Here is a 20,048-nt window from a genome sequence, read left to right as displayed (position 1 = left end):
AGAATGGAATAAAATGCAATCAAAAAAGCACAACCATTAATGCTCACACAATTTATTAGTCATTTGTTACAAAGTGCTGGCATATAAATATCTGCAATGTTATCTACATTTCTGAATTTGCAAAAGCTGCAGCGGTCTATTGGCAATCCTTCAGATGAGAAACACCACATCCTCTGAGAGCATGACCTGGTTGTCATCCTGCATGCGCTCCAGCAGAAGGTTAATCTCGTTCTGGTCAAACTCCTCATCCTGGTCTTTGTTAATGTGAGTCAGGAGATCAGGCACTGTCACAGACTGAGTCCGGGTCACCTTAAAGGCCTTCAGTAGAGCCGCCTTGAAGACTTTCAATCTAAAAATGTTGCAAAAGGTCACATGAATGTCAAAAAACAGTCTCCATATCTAATGTCCAAATAGTTGAATTGATCAAAAAAAAAAAAAAAAAAAGAGGAAAAAGAAAAAAGGGGAGGAACCAACCCAATTATAATTTATTATTAACGTCTTCATGTTGGACAGAGATCAATGTCAAGGAGCAGAAAATATTTTTCATACTTTATTTAAAAAGCAAAATTGTAGGAACACCCATATAAACTATAATTTTTACAGTTTTCCACAGTGGATTTGGGGGAGAGAATGAGAGATTCCAAGTGTAATCTGGTGGAGAATAATCGTATCAATGTAGTGGAAACTAGTAGTGGAAGAATAATGTGTGAATAAAAAACAATACATTCACATTATTGGCATAGGCAAGAATCTGACATGTGAAATTGAAGAAGACTGTTGTACCTGTCCTGACTGATGTCAACCTTCTTCCTCTGACTGCTCCTCTGAGACACTGGCTTGCTCTTCTGACTCGGCTGAGCTGTCGTCATTAACATCATCATCAACATCATCATCACATTTGGGCCAATTTCAAATATATAATGCCTCAATATATTCAAAATAATAACCCTGCAAAGCCTGACATATGAAAGTCTGGGACAAACTGAACAAAAATCTGCGAAATTTGGTACTGTTGCGGATATTGTATGGCCAAAAAGAAAGATGAATTTATGATTGATTGTAATGCAAATCAATAAAATATTTATAACAGTATACTTGCACAAACAACAGTAGACTAATTGCATAAAACATTTCAGTTATCCTTCTATATATCCTAAATAATGTCTTAGATGATATCTAAATGCTTTGTTATATGATTAAAGATCTGTAGTTTTTATTGTTTAGGGCAATTCAATACAATGACGTTTGAGAGATCTACAAATATACGATGACATTTTTCTAAAAATGTATATGGATAATCAAGTAAACCCAAGTTGCTTGAGTCCAGCAAATATTCACCTTAAAGTATTGCTAGCAAAATAAGAGTTATTCTTTACGTTTAGTTTTGAAGCTCAAAAAGACTGTCTATGAAGGGAGTGTAATTAGAATTAGACTAAAGGCCTTTTACTTTATAATTTTTTTATACTATCAATCAGAGGCATGTAGAACAGTTTTTGTTTTCAACATTTTTATCATGTTGAAAGCTTGGAAGTCTTATAATTTTACGTAACAGATATGATACAGTATAGGCTTTATAGGGTTAAATTCAGTGTAGAGAAAAAAAATTGAATAGCCTTGACATTTGTGACCCTGGACCACAAAACCAGTCACAAGGGTCAATTTTAGTTGAGACGTATACATCATATGAAAGTTGAATAAATAAGCTTTCTATTGATGTATGGTTTGTTAGGATAGGACAATATTTGGCCGAGATACAACTATCTGAAAATCTGGAGAAAAAAACTAAACATTAAGAAAAATCACCTTTAAAGTTGTCCATTTATGTTCGCGATTCTGCTGCATTCACCTCACAAAAATTAACTTTTTATACATTTACGTTAGGAAATTTACAATATATCTTCATGGAACATGATCTTTATTTAATATCCTAATGATTTTTGGCATAAAAGAAAAATCTATAATTTTGACCCATACAATGTATTGTTGGCTATTGCCACAAACATACCCGTGCGACTTGTTCAATTGTTGTACTAAATGTGACCCTGGACCACAAAACCAGTCACAAGAACCTGCATTGGTTTCTAGCAAAGCGAACTAAGAAAGTCAAACTGAATCAGTTGACCTACTGTTTTCCTCTTCGGTGAAATCATAAGGGTCAGAGTCTTCTCCTTCTTGAGTCATTTCCACATCATCATCTTTAGAGATGCGAGAACGCTTCCTGTAGACAGAGTCAGCTCACACCTGCTCCTAAAACACTTTTACTGCAACGTCAACCTCCCATTCACACTGACCTGAGGTTCCTTTGACTCTCCGTCTCTTGGCTCTGAGAGACGTCCATCTCCGAGTCCTCGGGTACCTTCCTCTTCTTATCCTTCTCCAGAATCTAAAAAAGTAATACCAAATTGCATTAAGCACAAATGACAACGAACTACTATCAGTTCTAGATGTGAACAGTCACGTACCTTTTTGAAATATGCGAACTGCATGAGTTCAAGTGCAGCTTCTGCATCTCCCAGATCGATGGTTTTACTCATGCGGGCCTTGGCGTGGGCTGTGGACAATCGAATCATGGTCTCCAGAGCTCGAGCAGTCACAGGCATCGTCTGTGGGAATGGACACAGTTGGTCTACACCAAACCAAGCAATTCCAGAGTAACAGTAGTATGCTGCCTAATATAAACATCCATGCATGTACAAAACGTTGTTGTGTGATGTGATGCTCTACAGACCCTGGCCGAGTCACTGTTGACATGGTCATGGCTCCGGAGTCTGGAATACTCCTCTGCTATGTAGTCCGACGCCTCCTGTGTGAGGACGGGCTTCACCTGCTTCGCAACATGGATGTACTTCCTGATGAACTCCATGGTAACAATCTTCTCCCTTTCAAAAATGATGATGAGCACCACAAAAACACAATGGATTATGGTAGACTGACAATGTTACACAGCTTTCTAAGGAAACGTGTAAAGAAACATGTACTTTTTCTTCCTGTGGCCATGCAGGACGTTGTCTTTTTTCTCATAGATCTGTAGCTCCTGCTCGGCTGCTTCTGTGATGTTTGGGTCTTCCGTGGCGAATACATCTACTGTACTTCCCAGTGGCATTGCTGTTGGTATAGACATGACAGAATGAGAGCAACAGCTGACTAAAGCGCCTAAAGATGAACTGAAGAGTGTAGATCTCAAACAATAAATGTAATACAATGTAATGTATGTGTGCGTGCGTGCCTGTAGAGAGAAATAATGTAAATGAAAGAAAATTAAATATTTGACTGTCTATACACGTGTACATACAATATTTTACATAATATATTGCTCTCATTAGATGCACGTATACAGTATATAATGACATTTATTTTACATATTTTTTATACTCTCTCTATTTACATACACAAGTACATATGAAAAAAAGTTTTATTTTACATTATTATATTTTCTTTCTCCCTCTCATATTCATATATATATATATATATATATATATATGCAAACACACATGTGGAAACACATGATATGAAAAAATAGCATTTAAAATGCTATATTTTCATAATGCGTGTTTGCATACGTGTGTATGTGTGTGTATACGTGTGTGTTTGTGTGTGTGTGTGTGTGTGTGTGTGTGTGTTCTGACGCCAGATAACATTGGTGGTAAAAGTGTATGGGTGCATTTTTATTTCAGTTTTAAAGGCAAGAATTCTAGAAATAATTCATAGGCTATGTTATTCTATTTTAGCATATTTGAAATGCTTTAATTAGTTTCAGTTTTCGTTAAAACCATAACATTGAATCAAACAGGTTTATTTTATTTCGAATCAAATAACGACACACAAATATTCAATCATGCCCCTTGTCGTTTATTTGTGACATTTGGAGAAACATTTACGTATTACCAAATGTTTACTTCATATTTCTTTAGAAAGTAAGGTAATTTCTATTCATTCTCCAGGCGAGTCTGCCCCCCCTCAAGCTACGCCCGTGAGCCTCACCCGTTCCCTCCGGCTCTCCCGGCGTTCTGTACCGATGCATCCGCAGCACATGCTCCGAGATCTCCCGATCGCTATCTGCATCCATCTGATCCAGAACAATGAAGAGCAGATCAAATCTGGAAAGCAAGGAATCCTGGAGCCCGATGTTCTCCATTGGGGTTTTATACTGGTCATACTGTGTGAAGAACAAAGTAGGATTATTAGAAACTAAAGCAAAGCAACTACCGCCATGTATTTTAACCAATAGTCATATTTACCCTTCCATATACTGGGTTAGCAGCAGCTAACACGCTGCAGCGAGCATTTAGCCTGGCCTGAATACCAGCTTTGGAAATGGTGACCCTTCCCTGCTCCATCACCTCATGGATGGCTGTCCGGTCCATGTCAGACATCTTATCAAATTCATCAATGCACACCACACCTCTGTCAGCAAGAACCATGGCTCCGGCCTCCAAACGACGCTCACCTGGATTAGCCAGATAAAACGCACTTTAAAGTTTTTAGCTTCATAATGCCAATTTTAAGATGCCATTGTCAGATTTGAATTTATGATTTTGACAATTAAATCCTGAAAAAGTGGAATACTTGCAGGAATAGAAAATGACTACTCCGGGGCATTTCCACTATACACAATGAGTGAAATGATTTGACTTCACTTAATGTCTGCTTTTTTGGGTGAACAACACATGTGTACTTGTCAACAAATGTTAAAAGCGTTACCCGTCTCTTGATCAGTTGTGACCGCTGCCGTCAGACCCACCCCGGATGAGCCTCGTCCAGTGGTGGGAATCGCCCTTGGTGCCGTGAACAAAACATAGCGCAGCAACTGAGACTTTGCTACTGAAGGATCACCTGAAAACAGTCAAATGAAAAACACTGCACTTATGGAGCCAGAAATTACTTGAAAATAAATACAAAGTTTTTATAGAAGCAAATAAAATTCATGAATTCAATATAAAAGTTTAATCTATTTACATAATAAAGGTTTCATTTATATAAATATATACAGTGTTGACTCCAGTGTTTCTTAACATGATTAATAGATACTTGACATTAGGAGCTTTATGGTGGTTATTTAAGTGCATTTATTTAATTATATATTCATATAAATTAAATATTATACATTTAATCTAGGTTTAATGCATTTATACAAATGTAATATATTTATATAAATGTATTATTTATGAATAATTTATTCCATAAATTAAATTAAAATACAATTAAATAATATATAATAAAACAATGTATTGATTAAATGTATAAGAGATTTTATTTAAAAACTATATAGGATTAAATGTCAATAAAATTCATAAATAATAAAATGGATGTATATAAATGGATTACATTTTTGTAGATTAAACTTAATCTACTAAACTTAAATAGATTGAATTTAGAATTGTTTTACATAAATAGATTAAAAACAAATTCATACAAATAAATTCACATAAGTACAATTATATAAATATAATACATTTGTATAAATAGATGACTCTTAAAGATTAAATTTATAATAAATATTGAAATATATATATATATAATAAAATAACACTCGATATAGCACCAGAAACTCATTTAAAATAAACGCTGCACAAGTCTAGACTTTTAACTAGATAAATATAATTTTATACATTTTCACAAAACACACAAAAAAAGCATATCACTGGCAGATTGCTCAAAGTGTGTGCTCGTCCAAAAATAACTTATAATGTTAACTTATAAATAAGTCAGCACACCTTAGCTCCAAAAAATAGACGTTTATTAACAGACTCTGACAAAGGTGGCATTTCGAGCACACAGGCTCTTCATCAGAAACGTCACCTTTGTGAGAATCTGGTAATAAACTTCAATATTCTTGGAGCTGAGGTATGACAACTTTTTTTCTGTTATACATTTTCACAAAACCATAAACATCACAAACCTATGAGCAGAATATTGATGTCTCCTCTGATGCGTGTCCCATTCTCCAGGTTGGTCTCATTGCCTCCCAACAGTAGACACAGAATAGCTTTCTTTATGTACTCATGGCCATGGATACTAGGAGCCAAAGAATGACTCAGTTGCTCAAAGACATCCTGAAACATAACAATAATTTTACCTTGCACAGCAAAGATGAAACCGATCAGGGCTGCGTTTCACAAAAACATGGCAAGCCTAAGCACTTTGTAGAAACCATCAACTCTATGGTCTAATTTGAGAATTGCAGCCAAGTTTAGAATAAATCACATATGGGTCTCTCTTACTTTAGAATGAGCTTTGCAAAACTTCTTGATCTTGCCAACATCATCTGCAGAGAACGTCGGCACAATCTCTTTACTCATAAGCTTCACATTGTTAGCCAACATGATTGTTCTGCAAAGAATCAAGAGGTTCATCTGAGGACATGACCTTCCAACCTGATCACAAGTTCAAATATACACACACCTGAAGGTCCCAGAGGTGAAGCCACCCTGTTTCGCAGGCAAGCAACGGTAGACCCCTACAATCTGCACACGGTCACCTGGTTTCACCCGGTCAACGAGGTCATCATTGGCGATGATGTCGACAGATCGTGGCAGCTGTCCCGCAGGGGCTTTCTCAGGCATCTCCTGAATGGTCAGCGTCTGGTGGTCCTTATAGCAGCACAGCCCAAACTCCGTCTCCAGAGGATTGTTTTCTTCATCCTACAAATGCAAGATTTATTTTGATTCGTGTCATCACAATACCGGTACTAAATTAGTGGTTATCATGGCATGATCATTTACCGTGATTTGGTCAACTAGCTCCTGAATAAACATCCATGTTTCAATGATAAGAATGGATTACAGGAGCTAACTAAAGATGTTGATCCAGGAACACAACTTTCTACATTGTGTAAAGTTTCATAAATGGTTTAATAGATTATATTAATAAGTAGTTAAATAAAATAACAACAAAACAAAAAAAGTTAAAGGTTAAATAGAATATACAAAATATAACTTACTTTGGTTGGATAGATGGCACTGGAAGGAAAAGCATCCAATGAGGTAAGATCAGTGTATTTTCGTTCCAGGGTTTTCTTGGTGGCTGGACAATAATGGACACTACGCATAATCTTGGGCCTGACCAAGGAACCTAGAGATCACATGAAAATACAAATTAGAAAAGACAACTTCACCTGGTTTCACAAGAAAGGCTTAAGCCTACACTAAACAAACACGTAGTAACAGTTCTTTAGTACCGTATATCTTCCTGAAGAACCCTTTATATGCTGAAATGGCTCTTTGTGTTAGTTTAGGGTTCTTTATTCCCGCCTTTTTGTTTTTCAAATCTGTAACTGTCAAAGCCACCTCATTACTGTTTTCTGTAGTTCAGCTATACAACTACAGTTACTACACAGACCGTCAACATACTCTCAACGGGTAAATTATTTATTTCTTAAAATGTCCAAAAATTATAACTTTAAAAATTGTAACAATCATTTCCTAACAATCATGTATTTTTCTCTTTTTAGTAAAACAGAACATGTAAGTGTTCTCTTCTCCACAGAGATATGGAATTTATGATCCAAAAATACCCAGTCACAAAAAAACATTAAAGCTATACCATGAGTTTATCTCACTTTTTCCTTTTAACATGGTAAAGGGCTCACTGTCCATTTTTGCTAATTTTAGCCTTCATGGACATAATTGTTTTTACATAATCAAACGGAAGAGACACAATGTGACTCTAAACTCAATTGTGCATTTCAGATGCTATCACGCATCATAACCATCATCTGCAGAGAGAAACTGCCCAGAATGCACATATAAGGACATAAAGACATCATAGGGGATTGTGAAGATATTTCACTGGAACTTGGTCTTCATAATTTGGTGTTCAATGTCAATTGTTATTTATTAATGCATTCAGCTAACCTCTGTTGTTAGAGCACTGTCATTTTTGACAATCTTCCATCCAATAAAAAAAAATAAAAGTACATAATTGACACAACATGCTGTTTTATTTTTATTTTGATGTAAAACCCAATTAGAAGCACCAATATATATAAGACTTGGCAGATAGAGGGTTAAATAATAATAATAAATAATAATATTAATACATTTACAAAAAATGATAGTAAATTAGTAATATTAATAATATGAATATACTAATATTAATGAAAATAAATATAATTGAAAAGGTTATTTAGAACACCATCAAGGTCCTATATAGCACTTTCAAAGCATGGTTATTTATGGAAACTTATAAAAAGGGTTCTGTTTAGCACCAAAACGGATTCTGCTATTGTTACAAGCCGAAGAACCCTAATTTGGTACTGTTTAGAACCACTTTTCTTAAGAGTAGTCCAAGACTGAAATGCATGTTTGAGTGGTTTTAACTGAAAGCAACTTGCACTTATATAATCTCAAAATATGTCAATGCCATTGTTTTGTCTCAAGATGCACACCAGTAATGTTTTTTTTTTTCTGAGGCACATTTGTAAAAGCCACTTAAATGTAATTGAACTAAGGCCTAACCCTGGCTTAATCTTAACCATGTCTCTGAAACCGGGCCCTTGTGCTCAACTTAATATAATGCATGACCATGAGGTGAAAAAATACACATCCACATCACTATAGATCTAAGTGCGAATCTAATAGCTCTGACCTAAACACGTCAATCTAAAAATCAGAGTCTGAAATTCAGAACACAATTGTGTTTTTAACTATTTGAAAAGAATAGTTAAATCTAACAATAATGATTTGTAAAATTAAGTAAATCCTACTCACACTTGGTCACGATTCCTTCCACACACACAAGATTTCCTAGAAAGCGTGCACTTAGGGTACGTGGAGACACATGTTTGTTCCCGAAGCTGCCCTCAAAACCAACGTGGAACTCTTCAAACTGCTTCGCGTAAGTGGCGTCTATTGAAGCCACAAGGTCCTTTAGGGCTTTCTGGAACGCCACCAGCTCAGCAAAAGCATTCTTCAGTAATCTATTGATTAATCAGATCAGTGTCAGAAGATTCAGGGATCAATTCATAGTCAAAGTACTTCATGATATGAGAAAAGGGTGAGATATGAGAAATTAATTTTTTAAATAATGCTCACTCTTTAGCTCTTTTTTCACTTTTTCGTCGCAGGTCATTAATGTTAACAATGAGGCGACACTGGCCCTCAGACACCATACTCCTGACCTTCTCATGATAAATACCCTGGTCTTGCTGTAAATGACAAAATGATTTAGTGTTTGCACAAAAAAAAAAACAGGTCAATAAAACAGAAAGACACAGAATAAAATACTTCACATCATCATCCAAAAAGTCCAGATACTCCCTCTGCGACTCTCTCAGCTCAAGGTCCTCAACCCCAGAATCCATTTCTACATCACCCGTGTCAGCATCCACATTACAAAAAACTACAATATCGAATCACTTAGAATTCAAGATGAAAAACCAAACACACAAACATAAAACACAATCAAACGTCTGTCTTGGAAACCAGGTGGAACCACAGGCCTGCCAATCAATTATGTTAATTAGGAGGATTGAACCTATCCAGAGCCTCTGATTACAACAGAGACCTATCTGCTTACAACTATCTGTTGAACATAAAGATGAATTTGATAAAAGTGTCTTCTTTTTAAAGATCCAAAGTCACTGGACACTGAGGACAATACATGTAAGCCGTTCATCTCTTTAAAGTGCACCGCTTGCTTGAACCAAAACAATGGCAGAGCAGATGAATGTGGTCCGAAATACCAAATCACACACAGTCTTTTTGTAACCACCCCCACAGAATTAATTCATTCTTTTATACTGTATTTGACAAAGTCAGTGAATCCGAGACATTTACATGCATTCTTAATAGGAACCCATAAAGACTTTACAGTGTATTAATCTGACAATGACTTATTCATTGAGTTTATTTCGTATTGCTGGATATTTACAGTTGACACTGACACAGTTGCATAATGCGCATATAAATGACCTAATGTTATTTTATTACGACATTCCAGAAGGAAGGCCTTAGGCAACAACCCATTTCAAGCTGTGTTTATTGCTGCATCCGAAATCGCACTTTCCTACTATATAGGTAAAAAACAGTATGTGACAAAAGAAGTATGTCTGAATTCCGTACTCATAAAAGAGTAGGTAAAAAGTAACCGAATTACCTACTACTTCTGGCGAGATTATGAAGTGTGCATAAAATGGACACTTTACTATCTCATGAGGCCACGGGCGAGTATTTAGGATGCGACACTGGGTGCTTCTCAAACGGAAGGTGTCACGTCTCGGCTGCCACGTCATCAAACGTCGCTGAAGGCCATCTCAATTTGAAGGATCCTTGGAAGGCAGCCTTCGTTTCGCGTCCTTCTTTCGGCCTGTTTTTGAAGGATGCATCGGATGTATCCTTCGTGGCCTTAAATCACCCACTTTGCACACATTTAAATTCATGAAAATAAACTGACGGAAAACGAGTCGGTACTGAGCTCGTCTGCAATTATTATGAATTTTTTAACAGTACAATTATAGATGTTATCTTTTGTTTTGCTGTACATTAATCACTTAACACTAAATTGTCAATAATGTAAGACACTGGGAGACCACAGACGCTTGTCATTCACTGCATTGCATCAATAGAAAGCCAGTTAATGTAAAGATATGTAATACAAAGTATTTTTCCAAAATTAAGTTAAAATAGTATTTTCGTGACGTGACTGCGGGGGCGGAAATATTTATGATGTAGCCACGCGCACTTACTAGACCGTGTCATTTTATCGTTTAATGCGGAGGAGATTAGACTACAAGTCTTACGAATGAAGGACTGAACTAAAGGGACACAGTCTCGGTAGGATGCAGCCTTCACATGACAACATGGCGGATGTAGTCCGTCCAGATTACATTTATACTACACTCACTGATTCATACCCTGATAGTAGCCTACATCTTGGAGAGGTCTATATGAAGTCTGCTAGATGTATTTTTTAGAGTGTTTGCTCATCTGCAATACGTCAACGTTTCAGTTAGATATGTCATATAAACAATTTAGAAGAAGTCTTTAAGATGTTGTGTTTTTACACAGCAGATGATTTCCAAATTAACATATTTAATAGACATCTTGCTATCTGGGTATAGAACATGCTTTTTTAGCGGTCGTGAAGTAGGCTATACTTATTCAAAATTAAGTAGGCCTATTCAAGAGAGCATGCTATTTCGGACTCAGCCTATCGTTCTTGTGATGCAGATGCAGCGTTTTGAACGAATCTGTTAAGTGATCAAGTCTTTCTTCGCATTGCAGACTCTATTGAAGCGTCTGTGTTCGTTCCTGTCTGTCTTCAGTATTTAAATGCTTGGACCTGCTGAACTAACACGCCCTCTTGCAGTTGAAGCAGCTGGATGAACGTCTCCTCAGTGTGTAGCTACGAGTTGGTATGTCGTTCGTTGCGATTGACATTCTAAAAAAAAGCTTCTTCTTTTTTTAAAGAATAATTTGTCAATGATTAGTGACTCATTCATAACAAAAAGACACTCACTTATCACCATTCACTCGCGTAATGATGAGGTGATCTTGAGATCGCGCCACAGTTCGAGTCAGTACAAACAAAACGGAGACCACAGGTAGTTTCGGGTTCGGTAACCCGGTCCGCAGCCGGGTCATCATGAGTCATGACAGGTTTCACATTAGCAAATATTAAAAAAAAATCATGGGAACCGTGCCCCGTTTTGAAACTTGTCAGTGTACTGTGCACCCTCACTGATCAACTCAGTGAATGAATCTTTTTAGTGAACTGATTCAAAAGAATCGAGTCGATGGGATGAATCAAACCCCATGGATTCGTCTTCACTTGCGTAGGTTCCAAGCTACTTCTGTTGCCGACACACAACCTATGATCTCAGACGGCGGTCTGCCGTGACCCTTGCTCCCGTTATCACGGATTGGATCTTTTAGGACAGATCGAATAAGCGACCACACAGATAACGTTAACGAGCTTTGACAGTGCGTTTCAGAGTAGCCGCGTCTGCATGTGTATCACCTGCTCAACCCCACCCATTCTACAGGTAATAATCGCGAGATTTCATTGACGGGTTTCGGTCTCGTGTCTATGGGAAGTGGAGTTTTGATTTGGAAAACAAAACAAATGTGATCGGTGCCTTTTAAGCAAGTAAGTTATCTTTCTGCGGTGTTTACAAACATTGTTTGGTATATTTGTTAAGAAAAAACGAAAGTGTAATGTTGTTCTTGCTGATGTCAACCGAAACAAAAGACAGGTGAAATATCGATACTGACGCTGAGGCAGAGAGTTGAAACTGGTTAATTTTCGTAAGGGGTTCTTTTAACACTAAGTAGCCTACATTTGTAGTAACCATGTTTTTTTTGCGGATTGATTACTGTTTGTATAACCATCACAGTTTTACTACAAATGTCATCGTTAAACAAAACAACGGTTAGTGTAGATATTAACCATGTTTTTGGTTTTATTTGTCGTAAAACCATGGTTACGGTAATTTTCGTTGTGATTATAATATGATTGTCAGTCTAATATTTTTTTTAAATACAGTCCACTGAAAAATGTAGGCCTATCCCTTTTTGTTAATGATATAAAATAGAAATTTTACTCTATAAATCCAAAGTGCACGAACCCCTGGATGTTGGTGAGTCTGTGGCGGATAAATCATTCATAGGCTATAAAAACGTATAGACATATACTTAATAAATACATAAATAATGCATGTGTATGTCATTAACGAAAAGTATTATCCCTTTTTATATTGGGATAACTCGATTCCCTCAAAGTCTGGCCGGGGTCCCCTGGTTTTTTAACATTTGAAAACCTCTGCTATAAACATATAATACACCAAAGCATCTTTCCCTCATGAAGCAATGAGCCAGCCGTCCAGAAACCAGCGTGCACAGAGAGAGAGAAATGGTGATAATAGAGACAGAGATCCCCGCAGCCGACGGGATGGTCCTAATGACCGGCGATCAGGCAGTGAGAGGTGAGATGACACACTAACTGTTCAAACAAACAACACACAAATATTCACCAGAGAAAAGGAAGTCATTTTTTGCTTTGTATATTGTACGTCATTACAAGCCATTGTTTTAAAGCATGTATGCTATGTCTGACCCAGGTCTTCCAGCCAGCCCCCGTTCTACCCCAGAAATGCTCAGAGATCTGTGAGGAGCGCTCCTCCAGAGCAGCGCCGGGAGTCAAAGTGCGCTCACATCTGTTCCAGGACAGGTAGGCATTCACAGACGGACAGAACTATCAATGGGTGGGAGACAAATGTTGCAGTGTGTAACTTCTGTACGTTGGAATGCAACCAATGCATCTAAAAAACTGCGTCAAAGAGTCTAAACCTGTTTCAAGTAATTCTCTGAATTTGGGTTTCAAACATGATCTCACACAGGTCTGGTTTTACTCTAGCTCAAGCCACACCTTCTGACATGACACTATGCATTCACTCCTTACCTCATCTCAGCTGGTCTAACCGGTTTAGCTTTTTTTAAAGCTTGTTGATGCTAATCTTTCAAACGTTTACTGTTTTCCACCTAGCAGACGTATGCAACATTTTATCCTCACTCTTGTTTAAACAAACGCATAAATCGGGTATAGCATATCTCTGTTTATGTGAACTCTAACATTGTGTCAGATTGTTATAAAATTATGTTGTTAATATTATAAATATAACATTTTATTAAGTTATATTCTTTTGTTATATTTATATATATATATATATTTTTTTTATTATATGTTTTTTAAATATAAAAAATATTTTGATATTTTGTAAGCTGGTGACCTTTACGCCCATTTCACACATACTCCGTTTGCGGTGCGTATTTTTTTCGTACCCATGTTAACAGGTTAGAGCTTTCACACTGCACACGGATGTGGTCCGGCAATCCGTTCCAGTTGCGGTGCATATACAGCAGTGTAGCAATCGTTTACGCACAGAGTCTATTTTCTGCTGTGCTGCACCGCACTGCAGCATGTTCACATTGAAATAAACATAGATTGACAAGAAACTGTAATAATTTGATCATATACTCATAATTACAGTTAATGTGTTCTACATTTACTAAATTACAGGATAAAAAAATAAATAAAATCAGTATAGTCCCAAGAGTTGCAAAATGCGATCAGATATGACTTTTCCCCGTCAAGAAATACATGATATGGGGGAGGGGAGGGGGGCACTAGCATCACAGCAGACAATCACGTGAGAGGCTGGTGGAGAGAAAAGTTACTCAAAAACAAGGTGACAGTGACATGGATGACAATCGTCTCATTGTGGAGGTGGAAAAATTCACAATTCTGTATGATCCACAGAATATGTTGTATAAAGATTTAAATGCCAAAGAAAGGGCATGGGAAGCAATTTCCTCGGCTATTGGTGTCGATGGTAGCCTAAGTTTTAAAATGTTTGTTTCACGTGCGATGTTTATAGGCCTTTAGTTGACTAATGAATACAAAAAGTTATTTATATGATTATTGGTTTTAAACGAGAATATAAATATATATTATTGCTGCATGTTGTTCTATTTAAACACGAATATGTACTGTGTTTCCCTTTTTATTTATTTTGTTTATCGTCACATTCAACCTTCATGTCATGCGAATTTATTAAATGTAAATGAACATCAGAATATGTAGTTGTAGCCTATATCTGAATTCATTCAGTAGCGCTCTGCAAACGCAGCATATGTGAAAGCACTATAGCGCGTGCTGCTCCAGTACCGCACACACACTGCAACACGCACCGCAAACGGAGTATGTGTGAAACGGGCGTTAGAGTGCAAGAGCGTCTGGCCCTCTTTTTCAGCAGCGCCGGTTTCCGGAAGTATTTTTTCCATTGATTTTTACCACAAGGATTTTAAAAAAGTCGTCACTAAAGAGTTTTAAGCCATGAACATAGCCAATCAGTGACGAGGTGAAACACCACACTACAAACTTTGATTTGAAGCAAAAAAAAAAAAAAAAACGGCTTTAGTGAGGGAAAGAACTACAATCCCATCAAGCATTGCAAACAGCATAAAATAAAATAAAACCTATGGAGGAATATAAAACTACTCATGACTAAAACTACAAATGTTGCTTTTATATTTAGCGTGTGTGTGTGTGTGCGTACACATACAGAAACATTTAAATTTGTAGTACTTGATGAGAGTGCTCAGAGCTAAAGAACTATTTTGGCGTGATGCTTTTTTTCAACTCTGATTGGTGTATTTTTCTGTACAGCATCATGGGTACTGTAGTTTTTCACTGCTAAATAATTATTTAAAAAATAATAAGCTGAAGTAATGTGGGCTGATGGCTTTAGCAGAAGCAAATGATTTAATTTAGCAAGTTAGCAACCATTTTTATGATTCTGCTTTTACTATTTTTCTCACACAGTGTAAACATGTCTGTGTACTTGAAAACATATAGCTGCATTTCATTTTTCGGAAGAGGGTCCCTCACCAGATGATCATCATATTTGGGGGTTTTAGGCATTAACAAGTTAGAAAACCCCTGCTCTAAAGATTGCAAGATTGCAGTTTCTTATGTGGTTGCATGTGTTTCTGTGTGTGTTTCAGGTATCGTGTTGTTATGTTCCATCCTGACCAATGCGTTGGTGCTCGTCTGCGTGGTGGCTGCTCACATGTCCCAGATGGGAATGTCTGCGATGAGTATGAGTGGCGGAAACTTTATCGACGCCATGATTCCTTTTGAGGGGACGGAGCTTCAGAAGGTGCGTGAACTTGACATGCAGTTCAGCCAAATGAGATCACCTCTAGTCTATGGAGGCGTCGCCTTCAGCCTCACGTTTGGCGTTCTTTCACTCCTGTTCGTTGTGTCCGGCAACAAACCCCCCCACAGGCTTCCACGGAAGATCCTGATTGGACAGTTTGCATTCCAGATCATTGGTGCAGTGGCTTACGTGATTGCTATAGGTTTGTACCTGCATTTCGTGATCTATGTGAACTCAACCGACATGTGCCTTCAACGTGAACGACTGTATGCTCGTAACGGATATACCTGGATGAACTGTAGCGTAAATGGGGGGGATGCATCCGTCGCACTGTTTGGAATCATAACCGCAGTTCTGTATGGTGCTGGCACCTTTTTAACGGGAAAAACAATCCAGGAAGTCAGAAGTTACTTTAAGGAGCGTGACCAATACAATGCCGAACGAAGAGAAGAAAGCAGAGGTCCCCAAGAAAGAACTGTGAATTCTGACCTCTATGTCTGAGTTGTGCTGCAGAAATGTGGACTGAAACCTTCTCGACTGGATGTACATAAACCGGGTTTAATATCTTTTATTTTTTTTACATTTTCTAAAATTTTTGACTGTGAGAAACCTGTTTTTATTAGTGGAATAAGTTGTGTTTTAGTAAATATTTCAGTAAATATTGAATAAATCCTGCTTAAAATAAAAATGAATCTGTGGCATTTAACCTCATGAATAAAACAAATTGTAAAAATAAGTGAATACAAAAATGTATATATACTGTTTTAATGAAAAAGTTAAATTTTATTAGATATTAGTAGAATTATGTCATTTTTGAATATGAAATTTCAAATTTGGCATTGAATATTGAGTTATGCTGAATATTTTTAAGGGGATGGTTCACCCAAAAAATGAAAATTCTGTCATAATTTACTCACAAACCTGTATAACGTTCACAAAAGAAGATATTTTGAAGAATCGACAATGGTTCGTTTGGTTACTATTGACTTCCATTGTAGGATAAAAAAAAGCTTAGACATTTCTCAAAATATCTTCTTTTATGTTCCCCAGAAGAAAGAAACTCAAAACAAATGATGGAATGATTCATTTGGAATAATGTGTCTAAATAAATGATTTTGGCTGAACTAAATTAATCATATATGGCTGATTGTCCAATAGGGGGCAGCAGATAGACGTGCAATTCTGGCCTCTAAGTCTGACCTCACATTTACTTGTCCTTGAATAGCATTACAGCTTAAAATGACTTTAACATTTATGAAGCAATCTTTTTTTTTCTTTCACTGCGACAAATGTAATCTTTTTCTTGATGTTATTAAACAAATATTTTGAAGATTCCTTATGGATATACAGTTGTTTGAAATTATATAGTAGATATATTTATAAGCAATAACAGGAAGAACCTCAAAATAAATGTGTGTTTCCTCTGTTTAGCGGTCACACTCTTGGAGCTGTGTGTGATTGACAGGCATAATATCGCAGCTCTAGATAAAGCAGGAATGTAGAATGCACATGCTGGTAATATTTAACCATTATGACCCAGTTACAGTCAAAGCATGGAAAAAAACATATGTGGGCTCACATCATTTAAATTATTTAGAAATCAATGGATCACTATGATAAATTTAGTATTTTACTTGTTTTGTATCAGGTCTGGCCTTTCCAACACGCAAAGAAAAAAGAAGTGCCCAGTATTACTACATCATATGTCCATTGTGTGACTCAGGGCTTTTTCTTTGTAATAGGGAGGTGTGTTCCCTTGGTAGAGTTTCTTTACTCATGCTTGCTACACAACAAGTGCTGACAACGGGTGAACACACGCACATGCGTAACAACGGCCAAAGTACATGTGAGCTCAGTCACGGACCAGACAAAGCCTTTTGCTACCTTTCTTTTCTCTTTCCGTATTTCGCAGACGTTTTCTGAGAGGAGATTTCAGCCAGACAGAAGGGTGAGTTCTTTCAGCTGGTTTCTATATATAGTATTTCAATGAAGACAGCACTCAGGTGAGCGATAATTTGTGTTTTGCTTCTTTTTCTTAACGGATCTAGTTCGAGGTTGAAGGTTAAACAGGTTGCGGATTAAACATACTGTAGATAAGTGACCAGTCGAACGTCCGCATGGCACACATGGTGTAGGTGTGCAGTGCTGAAAGGGAAGGTGGATGAACTTTAAGAAATCTAATCTGGTGTGAACAGGGAACAAGGTGAGCAGATCAGTCGTGTAAGCCTTTATACACAATCTAAAGTTATATTATTCTCCATTTGGCAGTAAATTGACAAAAAAAAAACTTTGCTAGAAGTGGAGAATGTTCGGAAGTAGGCATTTATACTGAGACATAAATGGAAGCGAGAATTGAAATCATTGTGAAGCCCTTTTTGTCTCTGTGTTGTCAATAGGTGTGTGCACTTTTTGTCAGGTCAACTCAAAAGAAGTGTGTTCTGATTGGCTAATTTTGAGTCTCACTTCAGTTCAGTGGATCTGTTTAGCCTCTCCACCATCACATGACAGGGGTCAGACAAATGTAATGTAAGAGACTCGCTGGCTGTCATGTGTTTATGTATTGGAAGCTGTGTAGTTTTATGTGTTAGAGGTCTTCTTTTTTTTTATTAATTTGGACTTTATAAAAGCATTATTTCTGACACTGATCCAATATATTGTAGCCTGAAGTGAAGTAGTAATATGAGCCAAGCTGGTCTTTTCTTTTTCTAGAGGAAGAAAGATACTGAATGAAAAGAATAGAGGAAGCATCCTTGGTGTAAAAGAGAGAATGTGTCTAAGCAAAAGATTGATTTTTATCTCATGACTCTTAGTCCTCAATGAGGGAACTGTGGTTGCTTATTCAGACTGGTTTCAGTTTCATTTATGCATGTATTTTTAAATGCTACTTTTCAAATGTCCGTTCTGTACTCTACCGTTCATTTGGGGCCCGTAACATTTTCTTTACTCTTCTTTTCTTCTTTTTACTTTTATTCTGCAAGGATGGATTAAATTAAAGTGTCATTAAAAGTGACAGACATTTAGATAAAAAAAAGCCATTTAAATTGTTACAAAAATATATTTACTGTTCTTTTGAACTTTTTAATAAGAACATTGAAAAAAACTAATATCAGTTTCCAAAAACCCAAGATGAATTGATACTGTATTGGTTGAAAAAGACGGCTCTACACCATACTAATAAATTATTGTGGTTTAAAACCAGGCTTTTCACCTTCATTGTCCAACTCTCAGAACCTACAGATTTCCATATATTAGTTACATTTTAAAATGAAGATTTTAATGGAAATTAAATTATGCAAAAAGCTCTGCGTGGGCTTGACAAAGCTCAACCGCTACTGTATTTTCCCTGTCTTTCCAACCAGTGCCGTTCTTCCATGGATCCTTGCAGATTTGCTCATCCCTACATGCCAAAATTGTAAAGAGTCCTGCACATTAATGAACTGAATCCAGTCTCATCCTCTCTGCAGATCTCCTCATATGAGGGAACACCACTGTGATGGCGGAGGGATATGAATTTGACCTGAACTACGTTACGGAGCGCATCATTGGCGTCACATTCCACCAATCCTGCGCAGAGCAGACGTACCAGCACAACCTGCGCAGCATCACGCAGATGCTGCAGTCCAAGCATGCTGATCAATACATGGTGAGAAAAGCAAACGCATCACATGTCTCTGTGTGTCTGTTGACTGAGTGTTACTCTTGGGGACACGTGGAACAAAATCTTTATTTTCCTGCACGCAGGTCATCAACTTATCCGAACACAGTGATGATCTCAGCAGGATGAATCGCAGGGTAAAGTTAAAATGTGTCATGTGACTGATGTTACAGATGTGGTGTCATGGAAAGTGCACTGCCATTCAAAACTTTGGGGTCAAGTTTTTATGCTCACCAAGGCTGAAACTTATTTTAAACAAATAACTTTTAAACTTACAATTTAAAATAAATGTTCTATTTAAATATTTTTTTAAATGTAATTTATTTCTGTGATCAAAGCTGAATTTTCAGCATCATTACTCCTGTCTTCAGAGTCACATGATCCTTCAGAAATCACTCTAATATGCTGATTCGCTGCTGAAGAAATTTCTTCTCATCAGCGTTGAAAACTCAAACTGACCCCAAACATTTGAACGGTAGTATATGTATAACTGTTGGCTCACATCTCTGACTGTTAGGTGGTGGATTTGGGCTGGCCGGAGTGTCACGCGCCATCACTCCATCTGCTGTGTTCTCTGTGCAAAAACATGAACAGCTGGCTTAGCGCACATCCTGAAAATGTGCTGCTGCTGCACTGCAAAGTGAGATAGAAGTTATCTGCACTTTATTCTCAGGTTAAAAGTCCATTATTTGTGCGTCCTTTAGGAATGTCACACTTGGTTAACTTTTTCCTGTC

General features: G+C 37.1%; 3 protein-coding genes across 10 annotated transcripts in view; 2 read left to right on the top strand and 1 right to left on the bottom strand.

Annotated features, from left to right (window-relative positions):
• Positions 1-15: 15 nt before the first annotated feature.
• On the bottom strand, positions 16-19,862 carry mcm3l (MCM3 minichromosome maintenance deficient 3, like). Of its 5 annotated transcripts, XM_079583404.1 has the most exons (18): positions 11,458-11,979; positions 9,230-9,339; positions 9,033-9,145; positions 8,709-8,917; positions 6,941-7,071; positions 6,403-6,641; positions 6,222-6,330; positions 5,900-6,053; positions 4,702-4,833; positions 4,239-4,447; positions 3,982-4,156; positions 2,979-3,105; positions 2,729-2,879; positions 2,463-2,603; positions 2,292-2,383; positions 2,127-2,218; positions 784-859; positions 16-349 (listed from the first exon to the last, which is right to left on the bottom strand). In XM_079583404.1, the coding sequence occupies exons 1-18, from the start codon at positions 11,465-11,467 to the stop codon at positions 151-153; spliced, it is 2,469 nt and encodes an 822-aa protein (XP_079439530.1). In that variant the 5' UTR covers positions 11,468-11,979; the 3' UTR covers positions 16-150. The 5 variants fall into 5 exon arrangements, with proteins under 5 accessions (XP_079439530.1, XP_079439533.1, XP_079439532.1 ...); XM_079583407.1 differs by lacking the exons at positions 9,230-9,339; positions 11,458-11,979 and adding an exon at positions 19,816-19,862 and having other exon boundaries at positions 33-349; XM_079583406.1 differs by lacking the exon at positions 9,230-9,339 and having other exon boundaries at positions 33-349; positions 11,458-11,981.
• LOC306983232 (MARVEL domain-containing protein 3) lies at positions 10,685-17,606 on the top strand. Of its 3 annotated transcripts, none has more exons than XM_079583426.1 (5): positions 10,685-10,772; positions 11,223-11,353; positions 12,805-12,922; positions 13,058-13,167; positions 15,504-17,606. In XM_079583426.1, exons 3-5 carry the CDS (start codon positions 12,807-12,809, stop codon positions 16,157-16,159), a joined length of 882 nt encoding a protein of 293 aa, XP_079439552.1. In that variant the 5' UTR covers positions 10,685-10,772; positions 11,223-11,353; positions 12,805-12,806; the 3' UTR covers positions 16,160-17,606. The 3 variants fall into 3 exon arrangements, with proteins under 3 accessions (XP_079439552.1, XP_079439553.1, XP_079439551.1); XM_079583427.1 differs by having other exon boundaries at positions 10,767-10,879; XM_079583425.1 differs by lacking the exons at positions 10,685-10,772; positions 11,223-11,353 and adding an exon at positions 11,650-12,087.
• The window catches only part of tns3.2 (tensin 3, tandem duplicate 2), a 48,665-nt gene continuing 46,060 nt past the window's right edge, over positions 17,444-20,048 (top strand). The window contains exons 1-4 of one of the 2 annotated variants that reach the window (XM_079583401.1): positions 17,444-17,606; positions 19,123-19,301; positions 19,400-19,450; positions 19,831-19,953. In XM_079583401.1, the coding sequence (XP_079439527.1) occupies positions 19,152-19,301; positions 19,400-19,450; positions 19,831-19,953 (324 nt within the window). In that variant the 5' untranslated portion in view covers positions 17,444-17,606; positions 19,123-19,151. Of the gene's footprint in view, positions 17,607-17,706; positions 17,862-19,122; positions 19,302-19,399; positions 19,451-19,830; positions 19,954-20,048 lie in introns of those variants that run through there. The other variant, XM_079583402.1, reaches the window with a different exon arrangement.

Source organism: Phoxinus phoxinus (genome assembly GCF_949152265.1).
Source record: "Phoxinus phoxinus genome assembly, chromosome: 16".
Lineage (NCBI taxonomy): Eukaryota > Metazoa > Chordata > Actinopteri > Cypriniformes > Leuciscidae > Phoxinus > Phoxinus phoxinus.
This window is presented reverse-complemented; position numbering and strand designations above follow the sequence as displayed.

What these genes read in the sequence shown, in the direction of transcription:
- mcm3l (XM_079583404.1), bottom strand. An exon ending in TTCACCTCTGGGACCTTCAG is followed by an intron (nt 6,331 to 6,402) that starts GTGTGTGTATAT and finishes GATTCTTTGCAG; the next exon opens with AACAATCATGTTGGCTAACA. An exon ending in CATGGCCACAGGAAGAAAAA is followed by an intron (nt 2,880 to 2,978) that starts GTACATGTTTCT and finishes CATTTTTGAAAG; the next exon opens with GGAGAAGATTGTTACCATGG.
- LOC306983232 (XM_079583426.1), top strand. Translation starts at nt 12,807, where the DNA reads ATGAGCCAGCCGTCCAGAAACCAGCGTGCACAGAGAGAGAGAAATGGT. An exon ending in CGGCGATCAGGCAGTGAGAG is followed by an intron (nt 12,923 to 13,057) that starts GTGAGATGACAC and finishes TGTCTGACCCAG; the next exon opens with GTCTTCCAGCCAGCCCCCGT. An exon ending in TCACATCTGTTCCAGGACAG is followed by an intron (nt 13,168 to 15,503) that starts GTAGGCATTCAC and finishes TGTGTGTTTCAG; the next exon opens with GTATCGTGTTGTTATGTTCC.